This window comes from Microcaecilia unicolor, chromosome 2 (assembly GCF_901765095.1).
Source record: "Microcaecilia unicolor chromosome 2, aMicUni1.1, whole genome shotgun sequence".
Classification (NCBI taxonomy): Eukaryota; Metazoa; Chordata; class Amphibia; order Gymnophiona; family Siphonopidae; genus Microcaecilia; species Microcaecilia unicolor.
Genome location: NC_044032.1, coordinates 235,992,938 through 236,017,528, shown reverse-complemented (window position 1 = coordinate 236,017,528; position 24,591 = coordinate 235,992,938). Strand labels below are relative to the sequence as shown.

The following is a 24,591-nucleotide window of genomic DNA, read 5'->3' as shown; positions in this document are numbered from 1 at the left end:
ACATGAGCAGCCCATAATTGAAGGGTAGGTTATTGGTAACAGTGAGAGATAGCACATCACAAATTAAATCCGGAAAATCACATTGTGGAAAGTATATGAATTTATTTGCATTCTGCAGAGGGAAATAAGTATTTAATCCCTCTGGCAAACAAGACCTAATACTTGGTGGCAAAACCCTTGTTGGCAAGCACAGCGGTCAGACGTCTTCTGTAGTTGATGATGAGGTTTGCACACATGTCAGGAGGAATTTTGGTCCACTCCTCTTTGCAGATCATCTCTAAATCATTAAGAGTTCTGGGCTGTCGCTTGGCAACTCGCATCTTCAGCTCCCTCCATAAGTTTTCAATGGGATTAAGGTCTGGTGACTGGCTAGGCCACTCCATGACCCTAATGTGCTTCTTCCTGAGCCACTCCTTTGTTGCCTTGGCTGTATGTTTTGGGTCATTGTCGTGCTGGAAGACCCAGCCACGACCCATTTTTAAGGCCCTGGCGGAGGGAAGGAGGTTGTCACTCAGAATTGTACGGTACATGGCCCCATCCATTCTCCCATTGATGCGGTGAAGTAGTCCTGTGCCCTTAGCAGAGAAACACCCCCAAAACATAACATTTCCACCTCCATGCTTGACAGTGGGGACGGTGTTCTTTGGGTCATAGGCAGCATTTCTCTTCCTCCAAACACGGCGAGTTGAGTTCATGCCAAAGAGCTCAATTTTTGTCTCATCTGACCACAGCACCTTCTCCCAATCACTCTCGGCATCATCCAGATGTTCACTGGCAAACTTCAGACGGGCCGTCACATGTGCCTTCCGGAGCAGGGGGACCTTGCGGGCACTGCAGGATTGCAATCCGTTATGTCGTAATGTGTTACCAATGGTTTTCGTGGTGACAGTGGTCCCAGCTGCCTTGAGATCATTGACAAGTTCCCCCCTTGTAGTTGTAGGCTGATTTCTAACCTTCCTCATGATCAAGGATACCCCACGAGGTGAGATTTTGCGTGGAGCCCCAGATCTTTGTCGATTGACAGTCATTTTGTACTTCTTCCATTTTCTTACTATGGCACCAACAGTTGTCTCCTTCTCGCCCAGCGTCTTACTGATGGTTTTGTAGCCCATTCCAGCCTTGTGCAGGTGTATGATCTTGTCCCTGACATCCTTAGACAGCTCCTTGCTCTTGGCCATTTTGTAGAGGTTAGAGTCTGACTGATTCACTGAGTCTGTGGACAGGTGTCTTTCATACAGGTGACCATTGCCGACAGCTGTCTGTCATGCAGGTAACGAGTTGATTTGGAGCATCTACCTGGTCTGTAGGGGCCAGATCTCTTACTGGTTGGTGGGGGATCAAATACTTATTTCCCTCTGCAGAATGCAAATAAATTCATATACTTTCCACAATGTGATTTTCCGGATTTAATTTGTGATGTGCTATCTCTCACTGTTACCAATAACCTACCCTTCAATTATGGGCTGCTCATGTCTTTGTCAGTGGGCAAACTTACAAAATCAGCAAGGGATCAAATACTTATTTCCCCCACTGTATATGTTTCTGCAAAATCTTCTAGTCAGTATTATTCTTGCAGCCTATCAAAAAGACCAGCTGCTAATTTAATCTGTAATTGCAGCCTGCATTTCCATCCTGTGCTTTTCTCCTCAAACAAGATTAGGAAACTCCTGATTTACCCACTTTGTTCTTGATATAATTTCTTCCATTCCTATTTCAGTTCTTCATACTCTCCATAGGGACAACCATAGCATATACGTTCTAATTACATGAAGTAGGGGGAATTAGGGCATGACACGTCTACAACCACTTGCTATCTGCCCCACGTGACTCTGATCTATTGAACAAGATAGTGACAGTCAATTCAGATTATCAAATCAACAGTAGGATGGTGAATTTTGTCCTCAAATGTCACAGATAACACTGGTTTCAACACATAATTAACCAATAACTGTAGTTTTGTTGTGTAAGGAAATATCAGTACTATTTATTATCTGCGGTTTCTTACAGTGTCTAGGTGTGTTCTCTGATGTTTCGCTCGATCACTAGAGTTGCTGAAGGCTTTCTGACAGCCGGGATGCTGACAGAGGTAAGGCTTTTCCCCTGTGTGGCTTCTTAAGTGAATCTTGAGGTTTTCAAGTCTGGAGAAAGCTTTCTTGCAGCCCTCAAACTGTGGAGAGAAGATATATATATTTTGAGAACAAATAAAAAGCTTAATACAAAATTTCTGTATTAAGAAAATCTAAAATAATTTGCATTCTTGTACTAAAACTGAAAATATTTCTAAAAATACATTTTTTACAGATGCCATTATGCTTAGATTATTTCAGTACTACAGAAGACAAAGATGAAAAGCAAAAGTTTTACTGATCCAGATATATAAACCAGGGGTTGTGTCGCCTACCAGCAGGTGGAGACTGAGAAAAACTCTGACTCTAGAGAGCCAATAGGAGCCCTGGCCATGTGACCTTAGCCCCAGTATTTTCTCAGTCTCCCAGCAGGTAGGAAGCGAGCCCATTAGTCTCTCTCTCTCTCTCTCTTTTAGAGGTTTACAACTCTGGGGGTGTCACAACATTGCTACCTCTTCTTCTGTGCCTAGGAATTCTCTGTTAGACGCTGGTCAGGTAGGGACTTCTTTTCCTTTCTTTTACAGCCTCTGGGGGTGTCAAACTCGGATGTTTCCGGGTCCCTCCCCCCTTCCTCCCCATCTCCCATACTTAGCTGGGAAGGACTACCCTTTGTTTAGAAAGGTGTATGTCTTTGGGAGAGGCAGCCACTATAGAAAGTTAAATCTTATAAGTATTTTAAGGAGCAAGCTACATCCCCCGGCTTCTAATGAGCAGACAGCTATGTGTTGTTCTATTACTCTTCAGCGGAGTTTTCCCCATTACTTTAACGAGCAGGCAGCTCTGGTTGCTGTTTTTAGGTGTCTATATTATCTAGCTGGTTAAAAAAAAAAAAAAAAAAGAGGCAGCAGTAATTTGGAGGAGTTTAGGTGTTAAAAAAAAAAAAAAAAAATTAAAGACAACTTGTCCCCACTGACTGAATGAGCAGACAGCTCCGTTTGATTGCATGGGAATGCTGTGAGTCAGCTGTGTAAAAAAAAAAAAAAAAAAAAAGAGTAAGCGGCAGCATTTTGTTTTCAGCCCTCTTTGAGTTGAGCTGTATTTTATTTAGCACTGCCATTTGTGTTCTTCCCTTAGCGGTTTGTTCGGCGGAGCAGGGCTTAAAAAAAAAAAAAAAAAAAGAGATTTTGGCGCGAATCGGGTACGCGCATGCACGCGTACGCACGTTACCGTCATGTCTGAGAAGCTGAGACGCTCTGTATGCCAGCGTCGGGGATCTCCTCTTCCGGCTCCTGTAAATATTGTGCGCCGCTGGGGGGTGCGTCGGGACTTTCTCTTTCGCCGTCTTCGGGCCGTTTGGGGCTGATCTTTCTCAGGAGTCGCCTATGTTCTTTAGGGGGGTCATTTCTTTGCTTTTTATGTTTTTAATGTTGAGTAGCTGGTTGCTGTAGCCTAATAGTCAGCACTACAGTCTCTGAAGCTGCTACTACTACTATTTATCATTTCTAAAGCGCTACTAGAAAAACGCAGCGCTGTACACTTGAATATGAAGAGACAGTCCCTGCTCCTCAGATCTTACAATCTCATTAGGTCAGACAGAACAAACAAGAGATAAGGAGATTTTAAAGTGAGCAGGTTTAAAATAAGGGTCCTGAACAGAGTGAATAAGGGTTAGGAGTTAAAAGCAGCATCAAAAGGTGGGCTACAGAACTGGGTGCAGGTCCCAGTTTTAGTAATTTATTTCTCTTTCTGGGACTCCTGTATGTCTGTGTCCCACTATATATACATTACTTGGCCAGCCTGTTTGATGTTTGTTTCTTTATAATCTCGGGTGGCGTTTGTCTGTGGGCTAGGAGCCAACTTTTCAAAATTATTGGGGTTGCTAAGTCCAATGAAAATGACCCCTCCCTGGACATATACATGAGTTCCAGACATCTTAAAAAGTAAAAGTGTTTTCTAGTTTTTGCATGATGTCCTAATTCCCAGTTATTATGGTAGTCACAGGAGTACAGTCCAGGTCACTTGACTAACTGGGAATATGTGTTTTCTAAACAGCCATAATTGCTGCCCACAAACCTATCCAGGAACTTACAAAGATTTCTGTGTGTTTGAGGGCTACTAAAAGCCTGACTAAAACAACATTAGAAAATGGACTAAACTAGTTCAGTGATGCATGCCAGCCTTATCAACATTATATTTTGAGGTTAAAAGGGCCCTTCTAGGAATAATCATGCATGTGCAAGACCAAGAAAGATACTAACTTTAGTCTTAGCCTTATTTATTTATTTTTTATTTATTTATTTACTATCATTTTTAAAAAATGGAGATATGGGGATCACGTCATGCTGCCTTGCTGAGCGGTTGCTGATTTCCTCCGCTCCGCCCCACCCACTGATTATAATTATGTAAACCCTTGCAAATCACATCCCATGATGCCCCAAGACTTTCAGTTGACTTTGGTACCCTTGAGGACTCACCCAGCCCGCACTGCGATTCTGTTGGACCAGACACTGTGCTAGATGCTGGCTAAGGCCTCACAATCGGTGAAGGCCTGCGTACCTTGCACGAGTCCTAAGATGGCAGATGAGCAGATCACGGCACCATTTGTGACTCTGCAAGAAGAGGCAGTCAGAGAGCTGACTAAACAGCTCAAGGCGGTCCTGGCTGTCCAAACTGCAAACTTCAGTGGATGACAAGAATTTAGAGAGGCAAGGGTCGTGGCTGCAAAGGGTGGAGGAATGCATCTCAAGCCAGGTAGACCATGTGGTAGTAGTAGAGGCACGCCTCGCAGAAATGAAATCCCAGTGCAAGATGCTCCTGCAACAAGCAGATCAGGAAAACAAGGGGAGGAGGAATAACATCCACATCATCAGACTCCCTGAGTCTGTCAAGGTCAAGGAGCATTTGGTTTTATAGAGAAATGGCTGCTTCATAAGATGGGCCTTTTACCACCTGACTTCTCCATAAAGGTGGAGTATATTAACCACATGGAATCACTGAAGGATTTGCAGCCCAGGGGATTCGCAGCCCAGGCTGGTAATGGTGCAAGTATTAAACTATGCTGACAAAGAGAAGCTCATGCAACTCTTCAGAGCCTTGAGACAAGTGGATTACAATGGAGCCCAGATATTGTTTTTCCAGGACTACTCAGCTAGGGTTTCTGATCTGCGCAGGCAGATGGGTCAGCATTGCAAGCACCTCTTTGCCAAAGACATGAGATTTGTGATTTTATACCCCGCACAGGTGCAAGTTGTTCACGATAAGAAAACTTTGTTCTTCTTGAATCCTGCTGAACTGAAAAAGTTTGTGGAGGGATTACTGTGATGTACAACCTAGCTGCTACGTGCACAGAATGTGGCTGTGTTGATGCCGAGGAGTCCTGCTCCTGATTTCTTCAGGACACACTATGCCACCTACTGACTTTTGCCTTTTTAGTTTGGATATCCTTCTGCATCCAGAGGGCTGTGAGTCACATCCTGGGGCCTCCATGCTGGGGCACCATTCCAGTGGTATAATTAAGCTGTCTGTTCTGCTGTTTTTTTGGACCTGGATCCAGAGAGGACATTAATATGGATTCTCTGCAGCCCATCCACTCAGCATTTTGAACTTCTCTTTTGAGTTGGTTCCAATTATTTTTGGGGGGTTGATAAAGAACTTTCTTTTTCTTATGGGGTGTGTGTGTGTGTGTGTGTGTGGGGGGGGGGGGGGATGGTTAGTGGGTGATTGGTTGGTAGTTTTGGTTGTCTGTTGGGTTTTTGGAAGTGTGTGTGTCAGAGAGGTTGGGTGTCCGTAATAGGAGGCTGGGTGGGCTTGGCAGTAGGGGGGTGGGTCGGGCTGATATATCTGATTATGGATGGTGGGGTGGGTAGGGATGGTTGTTTTCTTTTTAGTGGATCTCTCCTTCCTTATGGATTGTGTCCATTTATTGTCTTTCATCGTACTCCCGATTTGTAATGGCTTGGTGTGCGAACAGTGGGGCCCAGCTGGGAGGCCCTGGAGCTGCATCTGTGAGTGCTCTATATTGCCTTTTCCATATTTTTTCTATAATTGTAGAACTGGCAGAACTTAGTATAATGTCCCTTAATGTGGACGGCATCCATTTGCTGGTTAAGCAGACCAGGATTCTTCAGGCTTTAAAGTAGAAGCATGCTGATGTCGCTTTCCTGCAGGAGATCCACCTTTCCACAGCGGAACACTTAAAATTGAAGTGGGACTGGGTGGGAGAACTCTTTTTCGTGTCATACAATGGGTGCCAGCAGGGGATGGCTATACTAATTAAATGGTCCCTAGCTTTTACTCTCCACAGACTTTACCAGGACAGGAGGGTAGGTATGTAGTAGTGGCAGGTGCCCTTCAGGGCATCAATGTGGCCTTCTGCAGTGTGTATGCTCCCAATGTTTATTATCATGGGTTTTTCTCACTGCTGTTGGCCAAACTGACAACCATTCTTAGGGATAAGATTATAGGGTATACTGCTATCCTTCACAGGAAAAGGGAAAAGAACCTGGTGGAACTTGCCACCCAGTTACAGGTCTGCCGGTGTCACGTTCTCTCTCATACGACTGACCAATCCCAAGTGGAGTTCCTTGCGGCCAAGAAGTGCCCTTTACAACATCAAGCTATACAAATATAAGTTGCATCAGTGAGGCAATAAGACAGGGATATTGTTGGCCTCCTTGATTTGCCAACGCTCTTCTAAAAGTTACATTGGTAAGATACATGCTGATAGAAGTACTGTTCATAAAAGATCGCAGATATACAGCAGGATTTCATTCACTCCTATGAATCCCTATGAATCACCTGAGGCTTGCTGTCAGTTCTGTGAGTCCCTACACTTTCCTGCGTTGTCTCCAGATCAACTTGTGAGCCTTAATGCTCCCCTGGATGGAATTGAGTTTCAACTGGCTACTAAGCAACTCAAGCTGGCCAAGGCTCCTGGCCCAAATGGGCTTGGAACTGAATTTTACAAAATTCTACAGGAGCTTATAGTGTCATTGTTCGTACAGATGGCTGACATGATTTGGGATACCCAAGTCACGGGCTCCTCTCTGAATCATGTCTATATAACTGTGTTGCCCAAGCACGGAAAAAATGCCAAATTGGTGAGCTCTTACAAACTTATTTCCCTGCTCAGCCAAGACATTAAGATCCTGGCCTCTATTTTGGCATCCCAGTTGGGTTGTTTTCTCCCCCAGCTTATACACCCAGACCAGGTGAGATTTGTCCCAGGTTGATTCGCCTCTGATAACATTTTGAAGGATGCGATTTTGGCCATTCTGGTATAGAGTACCTATTCTGGGTGCTGCAGTGATTCAGGATCACCGGTGATTTCTTGAAATGGATCCAGGTGCTATATAGTAATCCTACAGCCCAAATACTTGTTAATGACATTCTAATAGATACTATCCATCTAGGTCGTGGCACGTGATAAGGTTGCCCTCTCTCCCCTCTCCTCTTCATCCTTACCCTGGAACCACTGACTGCGAAAATTCACCAAGACCCAAACATACAGGGCATTGTAGTAGGATGTCACAAATATCGAATTAATCTTTTCGCAGATGATATGCTGCTGCTTATAAATTATCTGGGATTTTGGGTCTTTTGCAGGGTTATGCATTAACTTTGGGAAGTCTCTAGCCTTACCTATTACACATCTGTGTGCTAGTACAGTCATCAGTGACTTTCCGTTGTGTTGGTTGACCACGGAAATTAAATATCTGGGAGTCTATTTGAGTGTGGCCTATAACTGGTTCTATCGGAGGAACGTAAGTGATAAACTGGAGCAGGTGCAGAAGCTGTTTGTGTGTGTGGCTTAGAGTGATTTCCCCTTCAATTTTTTAGGGAGATTTGCCTTATGCAAGATGGTTCCTATTACCCAAACTACTATATCCACTACAAATGTTACCCATATAAGTATAGTGGAAGGAAGAAGATCTTTATCACAGGTTTATTGGTTCCTTTATCTGGCACTCTAGAAGGCCTAGAATAGCTTTTTCAAATTAACGGCTAGTAGGGCGTGGGGTGGTGTGTGGCTCCAAGACCTTCGAGTCTATAATGTTGCCATCCTGATGAGGTGGCTCCATGAACTCTACACTCCTATTGATTTTTGGCAAAGCTGGAGCGCACCTTATGATGAATTCCCTGTTTTGGAACCCAGCTATTGCCATGTGGGCATTTTGGGCTCAAACCTGTATATGGCCTCTCTGAGGAAGGTGTGGTCATGATGGTGTTGCATGTGGATTGACCCCTTTTTGTCCTTGGTAGGGAACGCTGGCTTTCTACTGGGTTTGGGACTGGATGCCTCTCAGTGGTGGAGGAGTGGGGGATGTTGATACTTGGGGCAGATATGGGATCTGGGAGGTCAGGTCTTTCCTTCTTTTGATCAACTTAAGCGTGAATGGAATCTTTCTAACAATCAATTGTTTTATTTTTTTGCAGGTGTGTGACTATCTTTTTTCCCTGGAGCGACAGTCGTCCTTTAGACTGTGATTTACCCAGGTGGATCAGATTTTTTTTTACCTTCCCATCCATGATGAATAGGTTATCGCAGTGGTATCAGTTGGTAAGGGACAACAGGAAACTCGCATACCTTGCCCCTTTAGCCTAACTGTGGGAGTTAGACTCGGTTGAAGATTTTTTGAGTAAGCAATTGCAGGAGGTATTTCAGGAGCTCCCCAAAGTCACCCTAAAAGTAGCCTTACAGACATTCAATACAAAATTTTACATAGAGGGTTCATAACACAGCAGAGGGGGGAACATATGGGGCTGTGGGAGGAGGACTCATGTTAAATTTAAGGCTTCCCAGGGAACCTATTTACATTCTTTTATAGAGTGTCCATCAAGCCCAGCATCCTGTTTCCAACGGTGGCCAATCCAGGTCACAAATACCTGGCAAGATCCCAAAAAAGTACAAAACATTTTATACTGCTTATCCCAGAAATAGTGAATTTTCCCCAAGTCCATTTAATAATGGTCTATGGACTTTTCCTCTAGGAAGCCGTCCAAACCTTTTTTAAACTCCGCTAAGCTAACCGCCTTTATCACATTCTCTGGTAACGAATTTCAGAGTTTAATTACACGTTGAGTGAAGAAATCTTTTTCCAATTCGTTTAAAATTTACTACATTGTAGCTTCATCGAATGCCCCCCCTAGTCCTAGTATTTTTGGAAAGTGTAAACAGGCACTTCTACCCATTCAACTCCATTCATTATTTTATAGACCTCTATCATATCTCCCCTCAGCTGCCTTTTCTCCAAGCTGAAGAGCCATAGCCGCTTTAGCCTTTCCTCATAGGGAAGTTGTCCCATCCCCTTTTCATTTTCGTCACCCTTCTCTGCACCTTTTCTAATTCTACTATATCTTTTTTGAGATGCAGCGACCAGAATTGAACACAATATTCGAGGTGCGGTCACACCATGGAGCGATACAAAGGCATTATAACATCCTCATTTTTGTTTTCCATTCCTTTCCTAATAATACCTAACATTCTATTTGCTTTCTTAGCTGCAGAAGCACACTGAGCAGAAGGTTTCAATGTATCATCAACGACAACACCTAGATCCCTTTCTTGGTCGATGACTCCTAACGTGGAACCTTGCATGACGTAGCTATAAATCGGGTTCCTCTTTCCCATATCCATCACTTTGCACTTGCTCATATTAAATGTCATCTGCCATTTAGATGCCCAGTCTCCCAGTCTTGTAAGGTCCTCTTGTAATTTTTCTCAATCCTCCTGCGATTTAACGACTTTGAATAACTTTGTGTCATGAGCAAATTTAATTACCTCACTAGTTACTCCCATCTGTAGGTCATTTATAAATATGTTAAAAAGCAGCGGTCCCAGCACAGATACCAACCTGCTCACCTTTATCCACGTTTGTTCACCTCTTCAAAGAAATGTAGTAGATTGGTGAGGCAAGATTTCCCTGCTTTTGAATATGCTCTAATTTTGTTCTTTATAATAGTCTCTACCATTTTGCCCGGCACTGACGTCAGACTCACCGGTCTATAATTTCCCGGATCTTCTCTGGAACCTTTTTTAAAAATCAGCGTTACATTGGCCACCCTCCAATCTTCCGGTACCAGAAGACATTTATTACTCATCAATCTTGCTACTGGTTAAGATATAATTTAGTCTATGTACCTGTTTGGCTTTCTTTAGAAAAAGAACTATGGATACTATACCTTATTCCCAAATATATACCATTTTTCTTACCAAAAAATTGTAACTAACAGTATTTTGGGTTCCTCACAAACACATTATTTAGAAATGGATAGTACTTTGGACATTCCTAGCATTAACTCTGGGGTAATCTGAAGATAAAAATAAATAACAAACATATGTTTTGGATGGACTGCTTCCAGCTTGGCATCTGGACTCTTGATCATATACTGGAGACAAATTAGGTTATATCATTCCAAAAACTGCAATCATAATTCTCACTCTGAAATTCTCAGATCTTTAAATGGTTACAATTGAAGCACAGCATAAAAGACAGTGATCTACTAGATGGACTTACTACTCAGCAACGTACTATTCTACAGTTAATTCCCAGTATCTTCAAAAAAGGCCATGTTGCTTCATGCTTGTATAAACTGCTTCTAAATAGAAGGACCTCTCAAAGAATAGTGATCACAGGCAATTAGAAAGAAGAAACACAGCATCAACTATCACAATGTCAGTGGACTCTATTCTGGTCTAAATTAAGTTGTCCTTTGTCGTCAGCTTCTATCATTCAACCACTGTTTTTCTTTCACCACAGAGCGATATGGACACCTCAAAGAATTCTGGTTGTTGGTTTATCTTCTACCAATATTTGCTGGTCTTGTAAGAAGTAGCAGGGTACTTTCTTTCACCTCATGAACGTGTTCAAATGCATGAATTTTGGAACCAGGTATGGTCAATACTCCAATTTTTAATATTAATACCTATTTATCCTTTAAAAACATTATATTTGGCACATTAACATTAAACTCGAATTTGTCAAAAGAAGGCTCAAAACTACTACATATTCTCTTGGCAATAGGAAAACAAACAGTACTACTGAATTGGAACGACAACTCACTTCTAAATGTACACTCTTCGTGGCATTCAGTGCTGAACTATTACTAGTTGATAAGCTTGACACCACTTTATATACTTCTAAAATCTGGTCATATTTGTCTAATAGATTATAACTGGAAGCATTCACATATAATTTGCTTTAATTTTCATTGGATAATTATGAAGATGTGACTTTATTCCTGTACAATGGTTTCTTAATGTTTAATGCTGTTGGCATATTCTGTTAACTGAAATAATTATTTTAATAAAGCTTCTTGATGCAGCACGCTAAGCACAAATTCTAATTGTAGAATCTGGGTGCCCAGATTCCATTATCGGATACTAGCATAATTAAATAAATATTATTTTTTTTCAATGAGTCTCTGGAGGATGGAGGTCGAGGGAAGGGGGACAGGGCCTGATCCCAACTGGCAAGAGTCCCTCAGAGCTTGTACCGCTGTGGTACCAGCAGCTGCAGGAGCATCGGCCCACATCCAAGGGGGCTAAACCACACCCAGCTCAACCAGGGAATGATCTGTAGTCCAGACCCTGGAGAAGGAGGAGACAGCCATCAGGACTCAACCAGCAAGGACCTAGCTTTGTATCTGTGGGAGTTAGGCGCAACAAAACAAAAAAAAGCAGCTGCAACAGTCCAACATGCACCATCTACTGGAGGTAGAGAAATACTGACTAGTGCCAAGCTGCACCTGCTGTTATACCAGTGGTGTCACTAAAAGCTGTCTGTGTTTCTTTATCTCCATCTGCTGGCTGTGGATATAAGCCACTGGTATGTGCAGGGGTGTAAGTGCCTCTCACATTTAAGCAGTGATTTACAAGACCTGACTGAGTGTGCACCTAAGCTCTAAAATCTGAATTCAGTGCCAAGGCTAGAAGGAAACAGATACTTCTGCTTAAATGTCCTGGCATGAACTGTGTACAGACTTTGCCATCCTTCCTTGCTAATGCTCGTGCCACAGAAAAAAAACCAAAACCTGTGAAACAGCCACAGTTGCTGAGGTGACACTACATGCAATATAAAAAGACAAAAGAGTTTGACAATCATGACAGGGCTGAGGGGCCGATGCGCATAAGGAATAGTGATGGAGGCTCAAAGGAAATCGCATGCAAATGAGATGCCCAGAAAGTCTGTGTGTAGTCCAGTAGGGAAAATGCCTGGCACATACGCAGAACAGTCTCGCGGAAACCGCCAATGTTCTGTGCATTCCTAGGCTTGAAAAATGGTAACAACTGCTCTATGGACCCTGCCATAAAGTCATGCATCATAGGAGTGTGTCATAGGTGTACGTCATACTTGCATGATCCTGGACTATAGGTTATCTTTTTTTGTTGTTGTCTTTTTTGATTGTTGTATTTTGTGAATGGCAACAAGAACACTTTTGTTTTATAGTTTTTTAAGGTTTACCTGCTGTTCTGGGCACACATAAGCATGAAAAGTGCTGCAGACCACTCCACCGAGAAGCTGCCGTTTCATATGTCTCAGATCTGCTGAAAAATTTTAAACGTCACAAGTAGGTGCTCCTTTCTGTGCATCACATGAAATGCTTGTTTTAATACTAACTTGCATCTAGTTTTCGGCTGCTGTTTGCGTGAATGGCACAAGTAGAGCAGAAATCCTTTGAGCATTAGGCACACAATAATGTATGCACAAAACCAGGAAACGGAAGGTTATAAGCTTGGTAAGCTTTGCGCATCTGGCCCTGAGGATCAGGTTGTCCCTCAGACTCTTGGGAGCCTGAAAGAGACCTTCCAGAAGTAATGGCACAAGACATTCCTGTGGTCATTGAGGTGATAGATAATAGTGTAACCTAACCAATTACCTGTCACTATCTTAATGAGCTATTTGGAACATCACTGATAATAGAATCATATAAAAGACAGACATCTCCAGATGGAAAGGGACCTTCTTCTACCTTTTGAGATTTAACTGTTTTCATCCGTATAGACTGAAATTTAACCTACCAATCAGCCAGTATTTAACATTTGAGATGCATTTCCACTATATTAGAAGATTTTAAAGAGCAAGCACAGACATTAACCAGATGATTCAAAGAAAAAGGATACCCCAGTAAATCCTTGAAACAAGCTTATTTGAGAGCAAGATGTGCTCAACGTGAATTATTATTACAGGAGAAGACTTCGATCCAACAAAAAAAAGAATAATGTGTGTTTTAAATAAGATCATACAATCTTTAAGATTTCACTGGCTTTTATTGTAATTATATCCGGATTTTGAGGAGTTCCTGGTTACAGCACATAAGTGGGGGAAGATGGTCGGAGAAATTTTATCTCACCAACGATACGAGAAGGCAATGCCCTTGGAATTTGAGGGTTCTCACGAACAATGTGGGAAGTGTCAGTGGTGCACTCTAACCATCTCTGGACCTGTTTGGACAGACCCAGGGACAGGATATACAGTGAAATCTAAGTCAACCACTTCATGTAGCAGTGCCAATGTGATTTGTATGACTGAATGGCCAGGAAGAATAGAGTTTGAGGAAAATTTTAAATAATAAATTTTTTAACAAATATATCGGAGGGACATTAACTAGCCTTGGAAAATTCAATATTCTAAGATTCAAACACCTATTGAAGTTTTCCAGCTGTTCAAATTTCCTATGAATAATGATATTATCTTTTACTAGATTTGTTGCATTTTATTTATTTATTTGTTACATTTGATTCCCACATTTTCCCACCTATTTGTAGGCTCAATGTGGCTTACATAGTACCAGAGAGGCGTTTGCAGACTCCGGTGAGAACAAATACATGGAGGGGCATAATTGAACGAAAACGCCTATCTCCATGGGCGTTTATCTCCGAGAACGGGTCCGTGAAGGGGCGGACCGAACCGTATTTTGGGAAAAAATAGACGCCCATGTTTTATTCAACAATGTGTGAGCTGGGCGTTTTTGTTTTTCAGCGATAATGGAAAATGAAAGCGCCCAGCTCAAAAACGAATAAATCCAAGACATTTATTCGTGGGAGGGGCCAGGATTCGTAGTGCACTGGTCCCCCTCACATGCCAGGACATCAACCGGGCACCCTAGGGGGCACTTTTACAAAACCAAAAAAACAGGTAAAAGAGCTCCCAGGTGCATAGCACCCTTCCCTTGTGTGTTGAGCCCCCCAAATCCCCTTCAAAACCCACTGCCCACAAGTCTACACCATTACTATAGCCCTAAGGGGTGAAGGGGGGCACCTACATGTGGGTACAGTGGGTTTGGGGGGGTTGGACGACTAATAAGCATTAAGCAGCACAATTGTAACAGGTAGGGGGGATGGGCCTGGGTCCACCTGCCTGAAGTCCACTGCACCCCCTAACAACTGCTCCAGTGACCTGCATACTGCTGCCAGGGAGCTGGGTATGACATTTGAGGGTGAAAATAAAAATTTGTGAAACATCATTTTTTTGTGGTGGGAGGGGGTTAGTGACCACTGGGGGAGTCAGGGGAGGTCATCCCCGATTCCCTCCAGTGGTCATCTGGTCATTTAGGGCACTTTTTGGGGCCTTATTCGTGAAAAAACAGGGTCCAGGAAAAGTGTCCTAAATTCTAGCTAAAAACGCATACTTTTTTCCCATTATCGGTGAAATGCGCCCATCTTTGTTCGGCAGATAACCACGCCCCAGTTCCGCCTTCGCCACACCTCTGACACGCCCCATCAACTTTGTCCGCATCGGCGACGGAGTGCAGTTGAAAACGTCCAAAAATCGGCTTTCGATTATACCGCTTTATTCGTTTTTGTGAGATAAACGTCCATCTCCCGATTTAGGTCGGAACTTGGGCGTTTTTCTCGTTCGATTATAAGCAGGATAGTGATGTTGTGGTAAGATGAAGTTCATGTGGCATAGCCACATTAGGGAAACGTACATCGGAAGAGTTGCGTTTTGTCCATTATGTACTTTAGTTTTATTGTGTTTCAGGGATCAGGCATTTAAGTTGGATCGGTGGGGTATGCCTTTTTGAACAGGTTAGTTTTTAGTGATTTCCAGAAGTTTAGGTGGTTGTATGTCGATTTCAAGGCTTTTGGCAATGCATTTCTTTAAGTATTGTAAATTCAGCTTGAACATGTTGTTCATTCTCTACAGTGTCCTTCTTAATTTGACACGCTGTCCTCACTTGGATTTCAGAATTCTTCTCTCTCATGGTTTTCTTCTTATCTCTCACAGCGTTCTTCTAGTGTATACTCTGGTGGATCCTCCTCTTCCTCTATCCCGCGGTCAGTGGGTGTACCTCAAGGATCCGTCCTAGGACCTCTCCTTTTCTCCATCTATACTTCCTCCCTTGGTGCTCTGATCTCTTCCCACGGTTTTCAGTATCACCTTTACGCTGATGACTCCCAGATCTACCTCTCCACACCAGAAATCTTGGCAGAAATCCATTCCAAGGTATCTGCCTGCCTCTCTGGCATTGCTACCTGGATGTCTCATCGCCACCTGAAGCTCAATATGTCCAAAACTGAGCTCCTTATCTTCCTACCTAAACCAACCTCTCCCCTTCCCCCATTCTCTATTTCTGTCGACAACACGCTCATTCTTCCTGTCTCACCTGCTCGTAACCTTGGGGTCATCTTCGACTCCTCCCTCTCCTCTGCACATATTCAACAGATTGCTAAAACCTGTCGTTTCTTCCTTTATAATATCGCCAAAATTCGCCCTTTCCTTTCTGAACACGCTATCAGAACCCTCATCCACACTCTCATCAGCTCTCACTTAGATTACTGCAACTTGCTTCTAACAGGTCTTCCACTCAGCCACCTCTCTCCTCTTCAATCTGTTCAAAATTCTGCTGCATGACTAATATTTCGCCAAAGTCGTTATGCCCATATCAGCCCTCTCCTGAAGTCACTTCACTGGCTCCCTATCCGTTTCCGTATAAAATTCAAGCTCCTCTTATTGACTTATAAGTGCATTCACTCTGCAGCCCCTCACTACCTCTCCACCCTCATCTCTCCCTATATTCCTTCCCAGGAACTCCGTTCACTAGGCAAATCTCTCCTAATTGCACCCTTCTCCTCCATCGCTAACTCCAGACTACGTTCCTTTTGTCTTGCTGCACCTTATGCCTGGAATGGGCTTCCTGAGCCGTTACGTCTAGCTCCATCCCTGGCCGCCTTCAAATCTGGGCTAAAGGCCTACTAGTTTGATGCTGCTTTTGACTCCTAACTTGTCACTTGCTAGTAACCTTTATCTTGTCTTCCTCTCTTCAATAGTCCCTTTCCCTATGTGTCCTTCTGTTTGTCCTACCCTTATCCTTATCCGTCCTGTCTGTCCTGATTTAGATTGTAAGCTCTTTTGAGAAGGGACTGTCTTTTCTTTATGCTCAATTGTGAAGCGCTGCGTACGACTGGTAGTGCTATAGAAATGATTTATAGTAGTAGTAGTAATTTTGTCAGTAAATTGAGACAAACCTTCAAAGCAAGATTAGCAGTCTCCTAAGCTAATTGTGACACAGAAACAGTCAGTCTCTTAATATCCTGCCAAAGAGTAACCACTAGGGGGGGAGGGGGAATTGACACCTCACACTGCCCAAAAATAACTTCTCCACACACCCTACCTTTGGTAGCGGTTCACACACTGCTGATCACAGCGCTAGTGCTTTTCGCATGCACAGCAGGGGAGTATCTGGAATCCGGCGGTAGGGGGGGCCACAGCCAGAGAGGGGGGGCACATTTTTGCCTCCCTCCCCCCCCCCCCCCGCCGCCGCCGCCTCTCTCCACCCCCTCCCCGCCGTCAACCCTCCCCCGCTGCTTACTTTTGCTGGCGCCGAGGTCCGACCCGCAATCTCCGTTTTTCGTCTTCCTCTGTGGCCATGCTTCCAGGAAGTAACGCTGCAGTGCTGATTCGTTGAATCCAGTTCGACGTCTGACGTCAGACGCCGAACTGGATTCAACGAATCAGCACTGCAGCATTACTTCCTGGAAGCATGGCCACGGAGGAAGACGAAAAACGGAGATTGCGGGTCGGACCTCGGCGCCAGCAAAAGTAAGCAGCGGGGGAGGGTTGACGGCGGGGAGGGGGGCCAGGGCGAAATCTGCGGGGGCCCAGGCCCCTGTGGCCCCACGCAGATACGCCCCTGATGCACAGGACCTGCAACCGCTTTCCTGACAGCAGCTGGGTAGCAGTATATCATATACTGGTACTTATTTTGTAGCTGGGGTAATGGAGAGTTGAGGGTCCCTTTTACTAAGCTGCCTAGATGCATGTATGCGCCCAACGCGTATCAATTTAGAGTTACCACCCAACTACCGCAAGGCCCGGATGATAATTTTGTTTTTTACGCGCGTCCGATATGCGCACCGGAAAATAATTTTTATTTTCCTACGCGTGGCAGAAACTGGGCAGTAATCGTCATTCTACGCACATAGACGATTACTGCACAGTTACTGCATGAGACCTTACCGCTAAGTCAATGGCTGGCGGTAAGGTCTCAGACCCAAAATGGATGAGTGCCAACTTTTATTTTGCCCCATGTCCATTTTTGGCAAAAATAAAGGCCTTTTCTACAGGAGCGCTGAAAAATGGATCTGCGCATGCCCAAAACATGCGCTTACACTAGTGCAGCCCATTTTTCGGCACGCCTTAGTAAAAGGACTCCTAAGTGACTTGCCCAGGGTCACCAGGAGCTGCAGTAGGAATTCAGCCCAATTCCTCAGATTCTCAGCCCACTGCACTAACCATTAGGCTACTCTCCATGTTAGTGGCTAATTTTATAAGAGAATGTGAATATGAGAATCTCTAAAAGATGCTTTTTTTAAATAACGGTAACAGATATTTACAGTATGTTCTTTTGTAAAATATGCTCCCAGATCTAGCCTCAATAGTGCACAAATTTACACCTACTCAGACTCTTATGCTGCCAAATATGTGAATATACTGCGACCCTGCCACTGTTCTGCCCAAACAACACCCCCAGGAACACCTATGTGGAGGCTGCATAAAAACAGGAGCAATCTATCAGTCTAATTACTTTTTACACATGTATGCTTCCGCACAATATATAAAAACTCTTTCCTGCTTGCAAACAGGCTTTAAAAAATGAAAAAAAACTTTATAAAAGTACCCTTATGGTATTTGATGCATACCCTATTGCATTTCAGACTTTTATTATCTGCTGTGCATGCCATAATATTTAATGAAGTTGCTACTGTATCGATATGCTGTAAGCTGCTGTCAGTCCTTTCAGAAGGAGGGCATCATACACATTTAGGGTCCTGTTTACTAAGGTGCGCTAGCGTTTTTAGGGCATGCTAAAAATTAGTGTGTGCTAACTGTGTAGACGCCCATAGGAATATTATGGGCCTCTACACAGTTAGTGCTCGCTAATGTTTGGCATGCGCTAAAAACAATAGCGTGGCTTTGTAAACAGGGCTCTTAAACTATAATGCTTTCAACTACTTGATTCCTATGGTGACAGGACAAATACATGATTCAGAAAGTACATACATGAGATGGTATGGTGATAAAAATGTGGTCTGTCTTTCTTGGCTTTGTGCCTTTAAACTATGCTGCCATTATGGCCTGAGTGTGCTCCGTGCTGTTTTCCTACCTTTAAACTATTAGATCAAAATTATCTAGGTGACTGTTGCATCTGTAAAAAAAAGAATAATGCAGCTTTTAGATAGGGGCAACTTGCATGGCGTGGTAGTCGCAAACAAAAACGAAGGCAATGGGCTAACCTGCATGAAATGGCAGATAAAACACTAATTATCTGGGCAGACTACGTGAGCCATTTCAATCTGTATCTGCCATCACGCACTATGCTAGGAAATGAGGCAGCTAATGCAATTTGTGACTCAGAATGGAGCCCACCTCTGTCTTTTTACTGGCCACGAAATGAGTGAATCAATCTCACTTTTTAAAAAAATTTTCTGCGAAAAATGGACAAGAAAACATCCCTTGGAGAAAAGAAGAAAATTTCACCCCTTATAATAACATGCCATAATTCAGTCTGAGAAAAACATTGCCTTTAATCATATTTTTATCATGTTATGTCTTATAATTATGAGGTACTCCTCATCCAATTAAGAAGCCAGTGGTGAGAGGTGAGCACAGTTGCCCACAGGCAAACCCTGTCTAAACACTCTAGTAGTTCACATTTGAAGGAGGTGAAAAAGGTCAGTGCAAAAAATTTGAATATGCATATGTATTCTCATGGTAATATGGGAACTACAAGCACATTTTTCAGCTAATCCAAAACATGCCCAAACCACTTCCCCTTAAAGTCTCTGCCTCCCGGTTTTCTGAAATTTACTATATACACGTGTATGCAGTCTACATGTGTAAATGCTACTATTTTCACAAGTAAATGCTAGATCTCTGGCTTCAATTCAGTAGTACTGCCTCTTGTACAGAACACTCCACAGCTACTTCCAGGTAGTACATATATGAGATGGTACTTCCAGCCAAGATGGCGAATGAGCAAGCCGCTGACACTCAGGCTCCGGGCTTCATAGCAATGTCGGGTGGAGCGCGGCGGCGCTGAACGGCAATCTAATCCACACCGGACAACGCATTCCGAGAGGAGGCGGCAGGAGACACCATAGCCGCCCCCGGTTCAGGGAGAGGCAGCAGAACATCTTCCCATGGGGAAAAGCGAGGCCCGCGTGGTCCACACAGTGGTGTTCGCGCTCCAGTCCTGCCTCCCACCTGACTGCACACCCGGAGAGACGAGCAACGAGAAGCATTTGAGCCTCTCACGCCGTCACCACGCGGACGTCTGACCACGTCCGCCGTCTCCGTGGAAGCAGCGCGGAACAAGGTGCTGCACCCATCATGGCCACCCACGCTGCGGAGGCTAGGGGGACACGAAGGTGGTCAGGACAGATCGCCAAATCGCCACAGTTCGACTGATGGCACCTTACGATCTGGACGATCGGAGCAATGGGAGTTGAAGGCGAAAAGAGGGCAGGACGGCAGTAAAGTCTGGACCACCGACTCATGATCAGCTGCAGAGCACAGTGGTCCAGAGCTCCAGAGCGGCGAAGCCTCAGGGGCAGTGGTGTAGGAAGGGGGGGGGCGGTGGGGCGGTCCGCCCCAGGTGCACGCGCTGGGGGGGGGGGGGGGTGTCGGCTCGCTGGTTCCCTGCTCTTTCTGCCCTGGAACAGGTTACTTCCTGTTCCGGGGCAGAGAAAGCAGGGAAGCAGCAGAGCCGACGCAGCTTCCAGTGACGTGCACTGGGGGCGGATCGGCCCTCCAGCCTGCCCCCCGCTGAAAGATAGGGTGCGTTGAAAGATCTACAGTGGCTGTGTACAATTACAGCTATAAAGATCCTTTAGTTCCCAAAATGAAAGACAAGGAGGACCTGAAAGGTAGAGACCCAGCCATCTGGCATATTGGCCTGAAGATTGCATGGGATATTAAGACACCAGGATTAGCAGTGCCTCTTTACCCTGGGGACAGCTACTTCATGTTAGATGATCTCAATATGACCCATCAGCACTGTGTCCTGTCTGGTTTACAGCCTCGGTTTAGTTCAACTCACAGAGTGGCAGAGAGCTCAACAGGCACACTAGAGTATATCTTTGCACGGTGCCAGGTTGCCCTACAGAACTCGGAAAAGAAGACTGATTCAGGAATTATAATTCTGAAGTCACTAGAAGGCACACTGATAGAGCAAGTGGAAAAAATCCACAATGAGGTTGAATTTGAATGGCTGAGACAGTTTTGGTTTCAAGGCAATCGCTATAGAAAGTGCAGCAACTGGTGGCATCAACCAATGATGAAGCTGGAAGATTTCTGGAAAGAAATGGAGGTCATGACACATGTGGTACTCTGTGAAGCCAGAAAAGTGGAATGTCCTGTGGAAAAAAGACATGAAATCATAAACTACATCTTGCCATCCCTAACTGAGCGACAGGAGCTGCGCAAGGAATGGATAGCAAGTAACTTTGTTCTGCCAGGATAGCATCACATCATCAATGTTCATATGTCGGAAGCCAAAGCAGTACATGAGGCAGCTGTAGGAAGCATTCTTCTCATTAACCAAAACTGAGCTTCTATGACCAAAACCGAGCTTCTCATTTTCCCCCCCAAACCCACCTCCCCGCTCCCCCCGTTTTCTATTTCTGTTGATGGCTCTCTCATTCTCCCTGTCTCCTCAGCTCGAAACCTTGGGGTCATCTTTGACTCTTCTCTCTCCTTCTCTGCTCATATCCAGCAGACCGCCAAGACCTGTCGTTTCTTTCTTTACAACATCCGTAAAATCCGCCCCTTTCTTTCCGAGCACTCTACCAAAACCCTCATCCACACCCTTGTCACCTCTCGTTTAGACTACTGCAATCTGCTTCTTGCTGGCCTCCCACTAAGTCACCTCTCCCCTCTCCAGTCGGTTCAAAACTCTGCTGCCCGTCTCATCTTCCGCCAGGGTCGCTTTACTCATACTACCCCTCTCCTCAAGACCCTTCACTGGCTCCCTATCCGTTTTCGCATCCTGTTCAAACTTCTTCTACTAACCTATAAATGTACTCACTCTGCTGCTCCCCAGTATCTCTCCACACTCGTCCTTCCCTACACCCCTTCCCGTGCACTCCGCTCCATGGATAAATCCTTCTTATCTGTTCCCTTCTCCACTACTGCCAACTCCAGACTTCGTGCCTTCTGTCTCGCTGCACCCTACGCCTGGAATAAACTTCCTGAGCCCCTACGTCTTGCCCCATCCTTGGCCACTTTTAAATCTAGACTGAAAGCCCACCTCTTTAACATTGCTTTTGACTCGTAACCACTTGTAACCACTCGCCTCCACCTACCCTCCTCTCTTCCTTCCCGTTCACATTAATTGATTTGATTTGCTTACTTATTTTTTATTTTTTTGTCTATTAGATTGTAAGCTCTTTGAGCAGGGACTGTCTTTCTTCTATGTTTGTGCAGCGCTGCGTATGCCTTGTAGCGCTATAGAAATGCTAAATAGTAGTAGTAGTAGTAGTTTCGGAGGGGGGAGCACTCCGGGGGGGGGGCATCATGCCCTGCACCCGGGGGGGGGGGTGCGCAGCGGCGACCCTCCCCGGGTGTCAGGCACCCTCGCTACGTCACTGCTCAGGGGCCAGGATAAAATACCCGAACTCAGACTGAATGCACTCCAGAGAACCTGGAATTAAGGAAGGAAAATATTTGCTCAGTTGGATCTTCTGGCCAGTGAGAGAGCTGTGGTCAGCAGCCCCACACCCTGCCTTTCACCCACCAAGTTGCTCACTGGACTCAAGCATGTTAAACAATGCATTGTGGCCCATCCTAATGGACACCTGATACATTTTAATTGTAGCTGAGTTCAGCGCCCAGGACATCACCCTTGAGCATCTTACCATGAGTACCTACCTTTCCCAAACTGACACCATAATGAATATAATCAAAATACTCCTAACAATCTACTCCCTTTCACTGATCCACCTAACATTATCCATCCCACATACAGAAAATAATATCATATCCATTCTACAAAATCACCAAAGGCTGATCAAACACTCCACACTTCACCAAACTGACACCCATCAAATTAAAGGAAGAATATCCAAACACGGACAACACCATCAAAACGGAAGGAAAGATCACAACAAACATACACCACCCAAGGAACGACAACTAATAAAAATCCACACATCACCAAACCTAGCAGCTCTATACCAAAATATCCAAGTGGACTACATCAATGCTAGGTCCGTAGTTAACAAAACAACAATATCAGATTGGATTAGCTCAGAAAACCTCGATCTTATCTTCATCAATGAAACGTGGATCCACGATCAAAAGGACTCCATAATCCTTGAACTATGCCCCCCAGGCTACAAAATCACCCACTGGACCAGAACAGAAAAGAGAGGAGGAGGCATAGCAATAATCTACCGAACCCAATTCACCACCGAAACTATCACCGAATCCATAACACCCCAACTAGAAATTGCATCATTCAGAATCCATAACAAATCCCTGATTGATCATCTGAACTGTGTCCTGTTCTACAGACCGCCCGGTAACTGGACCGAAAGCCAGTCTATTTTCACGGACTTCATCTCAAACACTTGCGTAAACAACTCCAATATATTAATACTAGGTGACATAAACCTTCACTTAGAAGACCCCAACTCTACCAACACACATGAATGCAAAGACTTCCTATAGTCCTGGGATATCAAATGGCCTCACATGCAAGCCACCCACATCAAGGGACACACACTAGACCTCTTATCACACAAACTGTCCACAGATCATAACCTATTAATAACAGACATTAAATGGACAGAAACACCTTGGACCGACCACTTCAAACTGAATTTATCTTTAGACTGGCAGAAGAAGGGATCAAACCACACACCAGCACACACAACTTATACCATGAGAGAGCAAATAGATCCACAAGTATTCTGGCAACTGTTATATGATGATGAATGGAACACCCTAACGGACTCTATACACTACCTCAACCACTGGGAGGATAGATGCAGAAGCGTACTAAACAAAATCACACCCTTAAAGACAAGAATATCAAGGAGTCAAAACTCGATACCATGGTTCAATGACGAATTAAAAAAACTCAAACACAAACCAGAAAACTTGAACGAGCATGGAAAAAAACAAAAGATGAACATACACTCAATGCATGGAAACAAATACATAGGAAATACAAATACGCAATAAGACAAATCAAAAGGTCCTATTCCAAAACTAAAATAGGACCAGATTACAAAGATCTGAAAAAACTATCCAGCTTATAATTGAAAAAGAAAAACGCCTATATTGCGACCCAAATCGGGAGATAAACGTTTATCTCACAAAAACGAATAAAGCGGTATAATCGAAAGCCGAATTTGGATGTTTTCAACTGCACTCCGTCGCGGATGCGGACAAAGTTGATGGGGGCGTGTCAAAGGCATGGTGAAGGCGGAACTGGGGCGTGGTTATCGGCCGATCAGAGATAGGCGCCTTTCGCCGATAATGGAAAAAAAATATGCGTTTTTAGCGAGAATTTAGGGCACTTTTCCTGGACCCTGTTTTTCCATGAATAGGGCCCCAAAAAGTGCCCTAAATGACCAGATGACCACTGGAGGGAGTCGGGGATGACCTCCCCTGACTCCCCCAGTGGTCACAAACCCCCTCCCACCACAAAAATATGCTGTTTCACAACTTTTTATGTTCACCCTCAAATGTCATACCCACCTCCCTGGCAGCAGTATGCAGGTCACTGGAGCAGTTATTAGGGGGTGCAGTGGACGTCAGGCAGGTAGACCCAGGCCCATCCCCCCACCTGTTACACTTGTGCTGGTAAATGGGAGCCCTCCACACCGCCCCCCCCCAAACCCACTGTACCCACATGTAGGTGCCCCCCTTCACCCCTTAGGGCTATAGTAATGGTGTAGACTTGTGGGTGGTGGGTTTTGAGGGGGATTTGGGGGGCTCAACACACAAGGGAAGGGTGCTATGCACCTGGGAGCTCTTTTACCTTTTTTTTTTTGTAACAGTGACCCCTAGGGTGC

General features: G+C 44.4%; 2 protein-coding genes across 6 annotated transcripts in view; one reads left to right on the top strand and one right to left on the bottom strand.

Moving 5' to 3' along the window:
* GLIS3 (GLIS family zinc finger 3) overlaps window positions 1-24,591 on the bottom strand; it is a 680,540-nt gene that overhangs the window by 222,112 nt on the left and 433,837 nt on the right. For all 5 annotated transcript variants that reach the window (XM_030193810.1, XM_030193813.1, XM_030193814.1 and 2 more), the window contains exon 5: window positions 2,006-2,167. In XM_030193810.1, coding sequence (XP_030049670.1) covers window positions 2,006-2,167 — 162 coding nt within the window. The remainder of the gene's footprint in view (window positions 1-2,005; window positions 2,168-24,591) is intronic.
* LOC115461756 (alpha-ketoglutarate-dependent dioxygenase FTO-like) overlaps window positions 6,845-24,591 on the top strand; it is a 29,999-nt gene continuing 12,252 nt past the window's right edge. The window contains exons 1-3 of the mRNA XM_030191803.1: window positions 6,845-7,276; window positions 20,343-21,005; window positions 23,552-23,566. Coding sequence (XP_030047663.1) covers window positions 6,845-7,276; window positions 20,343-21,005; window positions 23,552-23,566 — 1,110 coding nt within the window. The remainder of the gene's footprint in view (window positions 7,277-20,342; window positions 21,006-23,551; window positions 23,567-24,591) is intronic.